Here is a 13,877-nt window from a genome sequence, read left to right as displayed (position 1 = left end):
GTCTGGAGTTCTGCACCCCTCTCTACTTTTGGGAGGCCCCTCTAAAGTGCAGCACATTTGTAAGCAAGTGAAAGCTTGTTTGTCAGAGCAAGCTTTTAGTGATGTAAGACAATTTGTGTGCATTTCTGTTAAAGTGTGGTACCCTTATTTTCTATGAAGAGAAATGCCCATTAGATACTAAGAGATGCAGGGTCTTCAATGAAGTGATGAAACAAAATCCAGAACTTACAAGAGAGTGATACCTTTATTATTGTGGACCAATTAAAATGGTACGATTCCAACATTCCAAAATCCTGAAATTCTACAAGAGTGCAAGCTTTTGAGTTGTCAAGAACTCTTCCCTGGGATATTGTTTGGTACAGTATTTTTTTTTAAAGATGGAGGATAAATAGCAATACAGTATCAGAAAACTTTGCAGATAAATTATCTGGATGGGAAGAGAATATATGTTATTTATCTGGAAAATGATGTCACCATCCATGTCAATTAGCTAAGATGCTTGCTTTTCTCAGCGTTCTTTTACTCCCATAGATATAATTATGTATGTTTTTATCAAAGTACTTGCACTTCTGCTCTTATTATCTGACTGAAATGCTAGTAAGGATACTTTCTTTCAATTCTCTGCAAGAAATAGGAACTCTATTGTGTTGTTCTTAAATCTTGACTTCTCCGCAAATGATAAGAGGAGCATCTTAGCGCTGCCTTTTCCATTGCCCTTACTTTCATCCCATGACAACAGGAGTCTGAGGAGAGGGAGGCTCTTCTGTTGAGGCAGGCTCTCCATAGAAGCCAGGATTCCATTTGCATGTGTATTTACAGTATGTGTGATGTGGCTCATGGCGGGAGCCTGCACAAAGAGAACAACACCCCCCTCTTCAGACTTCTGCGTTCATGTAATAAAGATGATGGCAGAGGTGGCAGAACTAGCTTGTTCCCTACATCATTGTGAAAGCCACACACCTTAAGAAGACATAGGCTCGAACTGGGACATAATCCCAATCAATGTAAAAGTCCAGCAATGCTGATGAGAAAGCAAAGTAATATGCTGTCCTCTGAAGATGCCGGCCACAGAGACTGGCGAAACGTTAGGAAGAACAACCTTCAGAACACAGCCAAAGAGCCCGAAAAACCCAGAACAACCATGATATGCTTAACTTTCTCCCCATGAAATCAGTTGAGCTTAGAAGAGCTTAAATCTTGTCAGGAACGTATCATTAATATATTTTGCTTCACTCACATTCATTCATTCATTCACTCACTCAGTAAATACCATTCCTTTCTCTTTTCAAAGTGGGAAACATTATAGCTAATAAAATAAATACAGTTAAAACATAAAGCAGCTTGAAGCATCAGACATTTGGGGACATTTTTTTAAACTCTAAGGGGAAAAATGCACTCACCTGAAAGAAAAGCCTTTTCTGCAGCCATGCCGAAAGAAAATTACACAAAGCCCTACTTCTCAGAAAGCTCCCTGTACTAGATAGTTGAGAAGACCAGTGAAACAATGCAATTCACAGCATGTCAGCATTTGAGATTGAAATTTGGTTAAGATTTAGTGTTTTGTACTGATGGTACTATTTTGGATGTTGGGGTCAGGATAGAAGAAACAGGGAGGGGGCAGGGGAAAGGGACAGGGAAAACAAAAGTATCAGCAAATTGAATTGCCTGAGCTTGCCTATATTTGAGAGCACAATGCTGGGAGTAAAATGCAATATGGCCAGATTTGGCTGCATTAACCATTGATTCCAGTCTTGCCCAGCCCGAGCACAGTACCATTCATCCTCTCAACTTCCCTCAGTTTTTCTTTTCTTTTCTTGCCCAAGCTCATGCATACTGCATTTACTCAGAAGTAAGTGCCCTTAAGTTCACTGACGATGCAATCAGACAGTGATATCAGGTTCATATTGGATTGCACTGGAAATTATCCCTTCTAGGGTGTGATCTTAGAAGGGACCTTTTAAAATCAACATTCTGTCCAGCTCATCTCCCCTCCCCCCCCCCAAAAAGCAGCTTTACCACTGGACCCAAAAGGTCCAGACTGGGCACAGACCAGGGCTGGACAGGTTGATGATCAAGAGTATGTCGTCCGGTTGCAAGCAAGTAGAATAAACCAGACTGTGCTGTCAGCTTTCGACTAGTGAGCTAAATAACCATGCCCCAATTTTCCTGTCAAGAAAATGTGCACAGTAGTGCAGGCCTAATCAGAAACACTCTACAAATTAAGCAGAGGCCATGGGAAAGAGAAAGGGGAATAGCGGAGTGAAGGAGGTCAGGGTGTGGTGGAGGGGGCTAGAAGAGGCCACAGTCCTTCAGATTCTCTTTGATGATGATGTCTGTCACAGCATCGAACACAAACTTAACATTCTGGGTGTCCGTAGCACAAGTCATGTGGGCATATATCTCCTTGTCTTCTTTCCGTAGATTTAGGTCTAAGAACTGGTTCTTAATGTAATTTCCTGCATCTTCAAAAGTGTTGGTTCCTAGTGGGCAAAGACACAGGGGATTGCTCATAAAATATAACGATTCTTTTTAAATGTCCCCCCCCTTTTTTTTGCTCACACAATTTGTCCATAGGTATCATCCCTTTTAAAAAAGAGCATATAACGCATGTAGTCCCCAAAGTGCACCTGAAGGGCTCAAAGGTCCAAATCCTGTCATTTACACTTGTGGAAGGCAAACAACGTAACTCACAATGGCTTCTTGCTGCTAACTAATGAATTCCCTCTGAGGTTGGGGAGGAGGGTAGCATTAGCAGTTTGGGACCATGGACCATCATAGCTCCTGCCCACAAGGGTACCCTACTGGTGGCAGTATTTTAGGACATGGCACCTAAGCCCAAGTTGGAACAAGATAATGTACCTTTTCTGAGTTCTGGGATTGACCAACCAAATGGTCACATAGCAGTGGCTTGAGTAATTGTGAAACTTTCAACAGGAAGGCGAGAAGTGGAATGTATAAACTCACCATCGTATTCTGGAAAGCAGACGCTGAGGTGAACTTTGGCAATCTTCTCTTGGAACAGGTCTTTCTTATTTAGAAAAAGCACAATAGAGGTGGCAGCAAAGTACTTGTGGTTACAGATACTGTTGAACAGGTGGAGGCTTTCATGCATTCTGTTCTATTGAAGTGGAGAAAAAGTGACCGTTAGGCTCCATAACTGTCGCTCACTTTGACTCTGAAATACTTTTCCTATCAAGGCAGCAGGGATTCAAGTGATTTAAACCTCCCCAAGGTTATCAGAGCATAGATTGTGAATAAAGTCCCTAATAAACCATCCAAAGTGACATGAAATCCTTTTCAAGTCTTCCCCTCCCCGGTTTCTTTTCTCAGCTGCCGCTGTGACTCACCACTTCTTCATCTTCTACCAAGACCATGTCGTAGGCACTCAGGGCTGCACAGAATATGATGCAAGTTACCCCTTCAAAACAGTGAATCCACTTTTTCCTTTCCGATCTTTGTCCTCCCACATCAAACATCCTACATAATGAAACACACAACACAGCATCCACTTACTACATATATATTTGTTTCATCATCAACACATGTAAGATCTACTGTAGCATATCAACTAAAAGAAGACACTGTAAGTCAAGAAGCCATAGGTCCTTCACTCCTTTGGACAGCTGTTATCAGCCCTGTATCTCTTTGAGTGTGGAGACACACTATGTGTGATCTGTTACGTAGAATTTGGAAAAGCTACTTCTTCGGACTTCATTCTCAGAATTCCCTAGCCATCACAGCTCTTGATCATGCTGACTGGAGGATTCTGAGAACTGTACTCCAAAAAGTAACTTCTCCAAATGTTGGTACCGTGTGTGTGTGTGTGTGTGTGTGTGTGTGTGTGTGTGTGTGTGTGTGTGTGTGTGTGTGTGTGTGTGTGTGTGTGTGTGTGTGTGTGTGTGTGTGTGTGTGTGTGTGTGTGTGTGTGTGTGTGTGTGTGAAGGGTTATATAGAAATACTAAGCATTCTTGCATTTTGTATTGTTAACACTGACATGGTTTTCTTAGCTGCTGTTTCATTTTATAGCCATTCTATGATTTTTTCTTTAAAAAAGACTGACTTTTACAACACTGGAAAACTTGGAGACTAGTTCTCTTTCTTAATAAAGTTTTCAGGGGACATGGCAATGTTAACACATTCAGCTGAGTTAAGCAGTGGCATTCATAGCCTCAGATCTCTGGGTTGAAGTCCCCAAACAGTGTCACAGCTGTTGCTCCAACATCTTCTCCTCCTCTCCTTTTTTAAAACAATGTTTAGAGAAGTGGTCCCCAACCTTGGGCCTCCAGAAGTTCTTGGACGTCAGCTCCCAGAAATCCTGGTCAGCAGAGGTGGTGGTGAAGGCTTCTGGGAGTTGTAGTCTAAGAACATCTGGAGGCCCAAGGTTGGGGACCACTAATGACTTTGGAGCAAAGTGAGGAGCGGAGGCCTCATAGATCTTATTATCATTGTGGGTTCAGAGTGCAGTCTCTCCAGAAATGTTCTGCACAGAGGGCTGCAAAGACCTCCCCTATGCCCATGACAGAGAGTGGAAAAGGCAAGCCCAACGAGGCAATGAGGTGAAGGAAACCAAGGGTTTGTTTTCCTGGCCCCAAGGCTTCCTGTGTGATTTGTTTGCAAGGGGAATTGTGATTCCAACAGGCTTCCAGGAGCACATCTTGGAAATAAGCTGCATAGGGACCACCTACATTGTTTTCAGGAAACCAAGGTTCTTTGCTACTGATGTCAAAGAAGCCTTTCTCCTACAAAAATGATTGGGAACCTCACTTACCTTGTGGGCCACATATCATTCACTCCTTCTCTAGAGACTTAACAGGGTTACTAAACACTTAAGACCAGGGTTTCTCATGGCTTCTATACACACCCTAAAACTGTTTAATAGCCATTCTCCCAAAGGCCAAAATACAGTAAAGTCAAAATACGGACAGTGGTAGGTATACAGGAAAGAACTGTCTACAACTAAAGAAGGAAGACATTTAAAAAAGACTGTTGGGACATACATCAAATGCATCTGCAAATCTTGTCTGACAGTTTGTTATTTCTTGGATATTTGCTTGCCTAATTTTGTAAATAACATGCAAAGCAACTTACAAATACTGTCTGATTTGCCTCTATCTCCAACAACAAGAACCACTTTTTAAATATTAGAACTGCAAATCCCTTGCTTGCCCTGTGTTGGTGAATGAGTATCCATTTCTGCAGCCTGATGATGTGGTCAGGACCCTTGGGTTGGTGAGGGCGACCATGTGCCTGCTGGATCCTTGTCCTTCCTGGCTCATAAAAGCCGCCAGAAAGAGACTGGTTGATTGAATAGGAGGAGTGGTGAATGCCTCCTTGCAACAGAGTAAGATCCCATCATATTAAAAGGAGGAAACAGTAAGACCACTTTGGACCCCAAAATACCGAGTAATTACCAACCAGTATCTAATATCCCATTCTCAGGGAAGGTGCAAGAGCAGGTTGTGGCCTCTCAGCTCCAGAAGTTTCTGGATGAGACAGATTATCTAGATCCATTTCAGTTTGGCTTCAGGCCTGGTTATGGGACACAGACTGCCTTGGTCACCTTAGTGGATGACCTATGCTGGGAACTGGATAGGAGATCTGTGTCCCTGTTGGTTTTGCTGGATCTCTCAGTGGCTTTCAATACTATTGACCACAGTATCCTCCTGACCTGTCTCTCTGGACTGGGACTTTGGGGCACTGTTTTACGGTGGCTCCAGTCCTTCCTGGAGGAAATAAATCAAAAGGTGATGCTGGGGGATTCATGTTCAACATTCTGGCCACCAACCTCTGGGGTCCCTCAGAGTTCTATTTTGTCTCCTATGTTATTCAACATCTACATGAAACTGCTGGGAGATATTATCCAGAATTTGGGGGTTCAGTTTAACCAGTATGCTGATGACACCCAGCTCTACATGTCTTTGCCACCTAAATCTGAAGAAGCTGCTTCAGCTCTAGATTAGTGTTTGGTATCAGTAATGGACTGGATGAGGGTGAATAAACTGAAACTTAATCCAGGTAAGACAGAGGTGCTCCTGGTCAGTCAAAAGGTAGATCAATGAATAGGGATACAACCTGTACTGGATGGGTTTACACACCCATTGAAAAAAAAACATTAGCACAACTTGGGCGTGTTCCTAGATGCATCTCTAAGCATGGCTATCCAGGGATCACATAACCTCCACTGGCTGCGAATCAGCTTCCAGGCACAATTCAAAGTGCTATTTTTAAGCTATAAAGCCCTAAATGGCCTGGGTTAAAGCTATCTCAAAGACCGTATCTCCCATTATGAGGCGGCTCGGGTGTTAAAATCATCAGGAGAGGCTTTTGTCTAGGTCCTACCACCTTCCCAGGTGCATCTGATGGGGACATGGGAGAGGTTCTCCTCTGTTGCTGCTCCCAGACTTTGGAACTCCCCACCACCACAGGCCAGATTGACCTCATATTTAGCTGTCCTTCCACAAGCAAGCAAAGACCTTTCTCTTCAAGCAAGCCTTCCTCAGTATCTGCCTGTGTGTGATTTTTAGATGGATTGCCATGCATTATTGTTCTGACTGCATTTTTACTACTACTTGTATTTTCCATTTTTGTATTTTTCATTTCTCTGACATTTTTTTTAAAAATGTATATTTATTGTTCTTAGCTTTAATATTGCCTTTTAATTATGTAAGATGCCTCTTTACTCATAGTTCTAAATACTATCTTTTAATGATGTTAACCACCTTTGTGCACTCATCATTTTCAAATTCATATGTTGTCTTTCAGTGTTATTAGCCACCATGTGTCTTTTTCAAGCAGAAAGGTGGGGTATGTATAAATAAACGAATGAATGAATGAATGAATGAATGAATGAATGAATGAATGAATGAATGAATAAATAAATAAATAAATAAACAAACAAATAAATCTGTTCCATCCCATAGTCAACATGCCTCTCAGAATGCAATGGACATAGATGGAAAAATGATCTCTATGGGGGTTTGGACCTATGCACACTGAGCCGCCTATGTGTGCACATGTATCAAGCTAAGCTTTTTGTCATACAGCATACACTGATTGCCAGCTCTTTTCCAAGTGCATTTCTGGGCTCTTGTTTTTACCTTTAAAGCCCTATGCAACTTGGAATGAATGTCCTTGAACTAGTACTTGGAAGGTTACTTTTAAGAAGGATGAATATAATGGCATCATGAAGCCAGTTCATAGCAAAGCAATGGCAAGAAGAATCCTTTGCTTGGTTTTGTCCCTTCCTGGCTCTTTACCTTGCCTTTAGTCCAGTGTTTGCTTGTTATGTGGCATCAAGTGACTTATAGTGACCCTATTAAAGTTTTCAAGATACATTAGCTATTTAAGGAGTGGTTATATTAGTGTCATTCCCCACCCTAGTGAGTTTCCATGACTGAGCATGGATCTCCTGAGTCCTAGTCCATCACTCTATCCTCTAAACCACACTGGGCATGGTACTCTTGTTTTAATTCTGTATCTTATTTCTGTAAAAATGTTTGCTTTTATGCTTCATTAAATACTTCGAGGAACTCCATTTTGGAAAGGAAAAGAGAAATATACAGAAAGCTAGGCAGAGCACGGCCCAGCTAGGCCACATAGCCTTCCAGCTTTCTTCCAGGTGGGCCACATTTAAGGCTATATCTGTCAGATGGAATTCCCAAAATGGAGAATAATAGGATTTGTAGTCCAAAAAAATTCCAAAAATCTCATGCCTAATGAACAATAGAAATAAGTGTCATTTCCAAAGCATAGACATAAGCTACCAAAGACCAAGTAGGAAGAAGTGAGCTACAGTTAAAGACAGGCTGGCAGGATGCATCCCGAAGTTTCAAGGATGGATTTCTCTACAGGAATGAGGATCTAGAGCATCTGCCTTAACAGATCCCTCATTGTTATCTGTTACAAAGGTGCAGGGTGTCTTCTAGACCAGGGAAATGCCAACACGTTTTAGCTTAAAGCTCTTGGCACTATTAGCCAAGATCTCATCCTTTTGAAATTGGAAGTCTGGGAAATCATAAATCAGCGGTGTTATGACAAAGCAAGTGTGACTATCTGGGGAGCCCTAGAGGGCCAGATTGGGATCCCAAGAGGGCTCAATTTGGCCTTAGGGCCTAAGGTTCTCAACAGCTGTTCTACTACCAGACAGATGATTCATAACATCACAAATTAAGTTGTTGATGCAGCAGCTTTGGATTGTGCCATTTCCTTCATTCCACCATAAACTACACCATCTAAATCCTCCCTTTTCTGTTTCTCGGTTCACCTACTGACATGTTAAAGTTTTGTGTGCAAGTGGACAATCATGGTGATTCAAATTAACCTTCACATCATGGCCATACTGTGTCGAACAGATGCTGTAGGAAACCATCCAGTACTTGGTACAATACCTTCAATTTTTTCCCCGTTTGATTTTCCTTGTCAGCCTCTTAGAAGCAGATAGTATACAGACAATAGCATATCTCTGTTTTGGAATAATTTACCTAAGCTAGTACTGATGAAATAATTACATTGGCTCCTGGGTAGAAATGCTGATTTGGGGATGATTTTGATTACTCATTGTGATCATAGCCATCCCAAAGTCCTTAATTGCCTTTTATGTCATCCTGGGCTTCTTTGGTTCTCATTTATTTTGTTAGTTAGATTTAATGCCCATCTTTCTTCCAGTGAGCTCAAGACTATGTGCACAGCTTCCCTCCCCCAATTTTATCCTCAAGTTATCCCTGTGAGGTAGGTCAGGGTGAGAGACAATGACTGGCCAAAGATCACCCAGTCAGTTTCATGGCTAAGCGAGGATATGGATCTAGATCTTCTGTGTTATAGTCTGATCCTACCCCACACTGGCCTCCCCTGGGATTTAGGAAGAAAACAATTCATACCTGAAATGCAAGTCCTTAAACGAAAACTGAGTCTCAATAATCCCTGTTGTCTTGACTCTGGAACGAAGGACATCTTGCTCATTTGGGACATAGCCAGGAGCAGTTAACCTGTCCAGGTCATTCAGATAGCTGCAGAAACCAGGCAGAGATAAAGGAAGAGACTAAGCATGGCATTCCTGCCACTATTTTGCAAGACAGAAACAGGGGTGTACCTGGGCTGAGTGGGTAAGCTTGAGGCAAAGTCTGGCAGTGAGAAGTGGACAATGACGACAATGGAAGGCCAAAACAACTGAGGCCAAACCCACAGCATGGGAAAATCTAAAAGCCTCTCTCTTCCCCACTGTTGGGTCCTGATCCCAATTGGCCCCTCTGCACTGGATAGTTTTGAAAAAGCAGCCAAACACTAATTAAAGGATTTGTGCTCAAAGTCATTGGATTCTCAAATACAGATGGAGCATTGTGTAAAGCAATAGGCATTTAGCTACATCTAGCATGTGGGGACTATGGAAGTAACTTATCACTTACTATGCAGCCGAGTCATTGAGTTGATATTCTGATGCTCTTTCAAAACAGGCCTGGATCCCCGGGTCCTTCCACAATCGTTTGATTATGCTAGCCAGCTCAGGTGGCATTGTGCCATCTTCCATGGATTCTGTGATTGCAAAAAGCTGCCTTTCATCTTCCTGAGAATGAAATTTACATTTGTTTTCTTCTAAAATTCTGTGCAGTCCATTGCACGGTATATATAACTTGCAATTGGTGCTTAATTAACTTTACACAATTATCATCATCTGTGTTATTAGAAAAATATATACACGTTTCTATTATCATCTGCAGATCTTGGAACCTAATAATTTAGGACTTTGGAATACAAATCAGGCTAAATCCACAAGAAACAGATAATAAACATCACATGGGAATGCATAACATAGACATAAAATTTAATGGCCTGTTTCATAATGACCTCCAGGCCAGATACAATCTGGGATTTCTGCAGTCAAAACCTACTCATGACTTTGATTGCAGATTTTTATCTGTGTCCTCTTTTTTCAATTACACTCAAAAATTATTTCATTCATTCATTCATTGATTGTTCGCTAATTCATTTGTTCATTTTTATTTTTATTTTCTTGTTCCTCTTCAAATTCAGAGCTATGCAGAGTATTAAAAAACATAAAAACAGTACCTGATCATTAAAACACTCTTACAATAAATTACAGGCAGCAACAAAGACAAGTGTTGCACGTTTGTTTAAAGTATATACAAGTATATATAATGGACAATGCTGTTGGGGTGCCCTACAGACACAAAAGCAATATAGTAGGTCACAGTTTTTACAGTAAAAACAAATAAAGCAAGCCCCAAATTGTCAAAATGTTAAAATTGGAAAGATTCACTGATGGAATCTTGGCAAATCTTTGGGTCTGAGTCCCACGTTTGAGTCCAAGTCTTTGGTAACAAGTCCCAAGCCTCAAGCCTGATTCCCTATTAAATCAAGCTTTTTTACCCCAGAAAAAAAAGGAAGGAGCAGGTGGGTTCTGAGTCGCAAGTCAGGTCCGAGTCATTGGAAAAAAAATGAGTGAGCCCAAGTCAAGTCATAGGTGGGACTTAATTCTGAGTTGACAGCAAGTCCCATGATTCAAGTCTCTATCCTTGAATATGACAAAAATCAGAATGAACCAAACCAAAGCTTTAGCAGCCAAGAAATAAAACTAAATGACAGTCAGACATCATCCTTTGCAGGATGAACACAGGGTGAGAGGAAAATAACCTCCTTTGCAGGCAGAGGATTCCATGTATGGGTTTCTACCACCAAGAAATCCATCTCAAATGTTGTCACAAACTATACTTCTGAAGGCAATAGTGCTCAGTGTTACCATTGATTTCCTTTACTTCTATGCCATCTTTCTTCCAGAAATGGGACTCAAGGCAGCTTACAAATACATTTAGAAACAGAAGAAAACAAAACATGAATGCGAAAGTGGAATTAAGTTCATCATGCAATTAAAATTGTAAAACTCATAGCATCACTGAATTTAAAAATATTAATATTCACTTTCTTTAATAACACAAAAACACGTGAAAACAGCATGTCAGTTCAGATGTTATGATTTGAGGCTGTTAACACACACACACACACACAGAATATATATCTATATATATGATGCAGTATAAAAATGCAGTACGTAAATAAATAGATAAATAAATAAATAGCCAAAGGCTTGCCTGAATAAAAAGATATTAGTTTGTTGTTGGAAGGAGGGTGGGGGTAAGGAGGGGATGAGCCTCTCTTGGCAAGGAGTTCCAAAGCCCAGGTGCAACAACTGAGAAGACCCTCTCTTGAATCCCCACCAAATGGGCCGCTGAATGTGGTGGGGCCCCACATTCTCGAAGCTGGGATGGTCTTTATGGAAACATACTCTCCCAGATACCACCAAGTTCAAACCACAGAGTTCATAGCCAGGACCATGTAGTCCAAATCTTTCCTAATCTTTGCTAAGCAAGCTTGAATCTAGAAATTGGGACATTTAGAAAACCCCAGCACCCTATGCCAGCACTAGCTCAGCCATTTTCAATATGGAGCCAATAATGTTGCTTTATTCGTTTGATAACATCAGTGTGGGCGTCCTTGAAAGGCCTGAAAGACCTCTGATGATGCACCTCTCAGTCGTCACATTTTTTAAATCAGTCATCAGTTGCATCATCCATTTGGACCATTTTCAGGAGACATGCCTTTTTTCTGATGGCTAGAGGCCCTTCCCTCCTCCCAAATATACCGTAGAAATAACTGGAGAAGCCCTAGGTTGGTGACGTCAGGCCTGAAAACGAGGGAGCTGGGTAGCTGGTAGCCACAACGTGGCTCCTGGTGGGGGAGGGGTCATATGCAAACCCCACTCTCCCACAGACCACATTCTGCCCACCTCCTGTTGTAAGGCCTACAGGAGAAAAGTATGAGACTTTGACTAAAGACCATTCTGGGGAAAATAGGAAAGAACTTCCCTGTTTGTTGACACCTTTAGCTACAACTGCAGATGTATTTGCTACCTTTGTGAGACCAAGGCGCTGGTAATTTACAGTGATAAAATGTTGACTTTGGAGCAAGAAATCCCAGGGAGAGATAACTTTCTGCAATTCTGTTTTAAAATATCTCAACAGCATTGTGCAGAACTGGAGGTTGTAATAAAGGAGATAAACTGTAGGTAAAAATGACAGGTAACATTCAGGCATTGACCTTTGAGATAAGTCATATTTGGATCATCTCATGAATATGGAGCCTTGCCTTCTACACCCATTTGTGCTGGACTCTGCCCTCTCAGTTCCCAGCCTCCCCACAGTGGGCAGGGAGAAAGAAGTGTTTGACTAAACATTCACTTGAACTTTCCAAACAACCTTCAAACCAAATACAATATATTCTCATGTTGATATAGCAAGATCAGAGACTAAGAGGACAGATATTGGTACATTGATGCAGATAGTGAATGGGACAACATGCGAAGCCCATCCCTGTACAGTTTACCAAATGTGATGCTCCAGGTGTTGTTGGATCTCACCACCCATCATGCATGCTGATGGGAACTGCAGTTCAACAATTTGTGGTGGGCCACGAACTCTGCATGCTCCCTTCCCTATGCAGGTCCCGCTGAATGACTAAAGACAGTTTAGCAAATGTATCTAAAAACACACTTCCACCATTTCTCATGAAGTATATAACCATTTACACAGCGATACTGTACATATTTATTCATGGGTACCCTGTGTAGTGTGATGGACCAGAACTCTGGAGACCAGGGTTCAAATCTCCTCTCAGCCATGGAATCTCACTGGGGGATTGGAACTAGTAAAACCACTCGTTAAATACCTCACTTACCTTGAAACCTCTATCAGGGTTGCTACAAGTCGGTGCCAACTGAACATAACTAACAAACTGAAGTCACACTGGATGTTAGCTACAAGAACCAGAGACCTTCCAAAGCAAATCCTTCTTGTCCATTTTTTATTCCTTTTTGATTGGCCTTAAAAAAAAGTATCACCCAAGTATAGATCCTGATAAATCAGACCGGAATAATTTTTTGTTGGGAAACACAATGCTGCTTTGAGACTCTGGTGGTTTCCTCATGGTCACAAGTGCACTAATTAGAACTGACAGGGGTTGCCCCAGAAGTGTACCAAACAAGTAGCCCTAGGCCAAGTTTGATAGAGGCTGCTGCCAATCTTGGTATACACAGATTTGATGGTGACATCACTTCAATGAATTCAAAGAAAGAACTGGAGCCATATAACCATATGAGTTAGAGTGTGTGTTTTTTAAAATGATGCTCTGGAACAGTTCAGAGCAGAGAAGAACAGTAACAAACATAAATAGAGTTAGCTGAGTTAGGTTTTGTGAGGAACTTTCTTAAAATTTTATTTCAATTCAACTCATGCAAGCCAAGGTGGCAGGTAATCTGTTTGCCCTTCCCCATCTAAGCATTTCATGTCCAGAGAATGGGAGAGGAGAATGAAGAGGAAATCGTAATATACGAAATTAGGGAGAGAGCAAGAACAGTCCATCAGCACTCAGCTTCTTTTTAGTAGGCATGAGAACTCACATGGAACATCAGCCAGCGCTTCAGGTGTAATGGCTTCAGCCATCTGCTTATGTAGAAAATCTCTTTCTATGATCAGTCTCCCTCATCTCGCAGGCTTGATCCAATATTCTACTGGGGGTGTCTGGGATTTGAGAGATTTTTATGCATTTCCCTCAGAAATGTTATCTCTCTTGTGTTTGATATGCAGCTTATGTGTAAACGTATTCTTAACAATGGTTGTTAGAAGAGCTGGATGCCCCCATTCTTTTTAAATTGCACCCTTATGGATTGAGTGAGGATAAAAGTCATTTTTAGAGCACAAGTTTTCTGGCCATCACAGAAACTGTAATCCCAAATATTCAGAGCTGTAGAGGCAGCCCAGCTAGAAGGTGGATGGATCTCTTAGGGGTTACAATAAAAGAGTGGCAACTTG

The 13,877-nt window shown here is 41.5% G+C and overlaps 1 protein-coding gene across 1 annotated transcript in view; it reads right to left on the bottom strand.

Moving 5' to 3' along the window:
- Window positions 1–225: 225 nt before the first annotated feature.
- Window positions 226–13,877, bottom strand: part of GNAT3 (G protein subunit alpha transducin 3) — a 30,061-nt gene continuing 16,409 nt past the window's right edge. Inside the window, exons 4-8 of the mRNA XM_020790014.3 lie at window positions 9,402–9,559; window positions 8,877–9,005; window positions 3,348–3,477; window positions 2,965–3,118; window positions 226–2,480 (exon numbers count right to left, since the gene is read on the bottom strand). Of these exons, the coding sequence (XP_020645673.1) occupies window positions 2,290–2,480; window positions 2,965–3,118; window positions 3,348–3,477; window positions 8,877–9,005; window positions 9,402–9,559 (762 nt within the window). The 3' untranslated portion in view covers window positions 226–2,289. The remainder of the gene's footprint in view (window positions 2,481–2,964; window positions 3,119–3,347; window positions 3,478–8,876; window positions 9,006–9,401; window positions 9,560–13,877) is intronic.

This window comes from Pogona vitticeps, chromosome 5, assembly GCF_051106095.1.
Source record: "Pogona vitticeps strain Pit_001003342236 chromosome 5, PviZW2.1, whole genome shotgun sequence".
Taxonomy (NCBI): domain Eukaryota; kingdom Metazoa; phylum Chordata; class Lepidosauria; order Squamata; family Agamidae; genus Pogona; species Pogona vitticeps.
The sequence above is the reverse complement of the archived record's forward strand: the minus strand, read 5'-3'. Positions and strand labels throughout refer to the sequence as shown.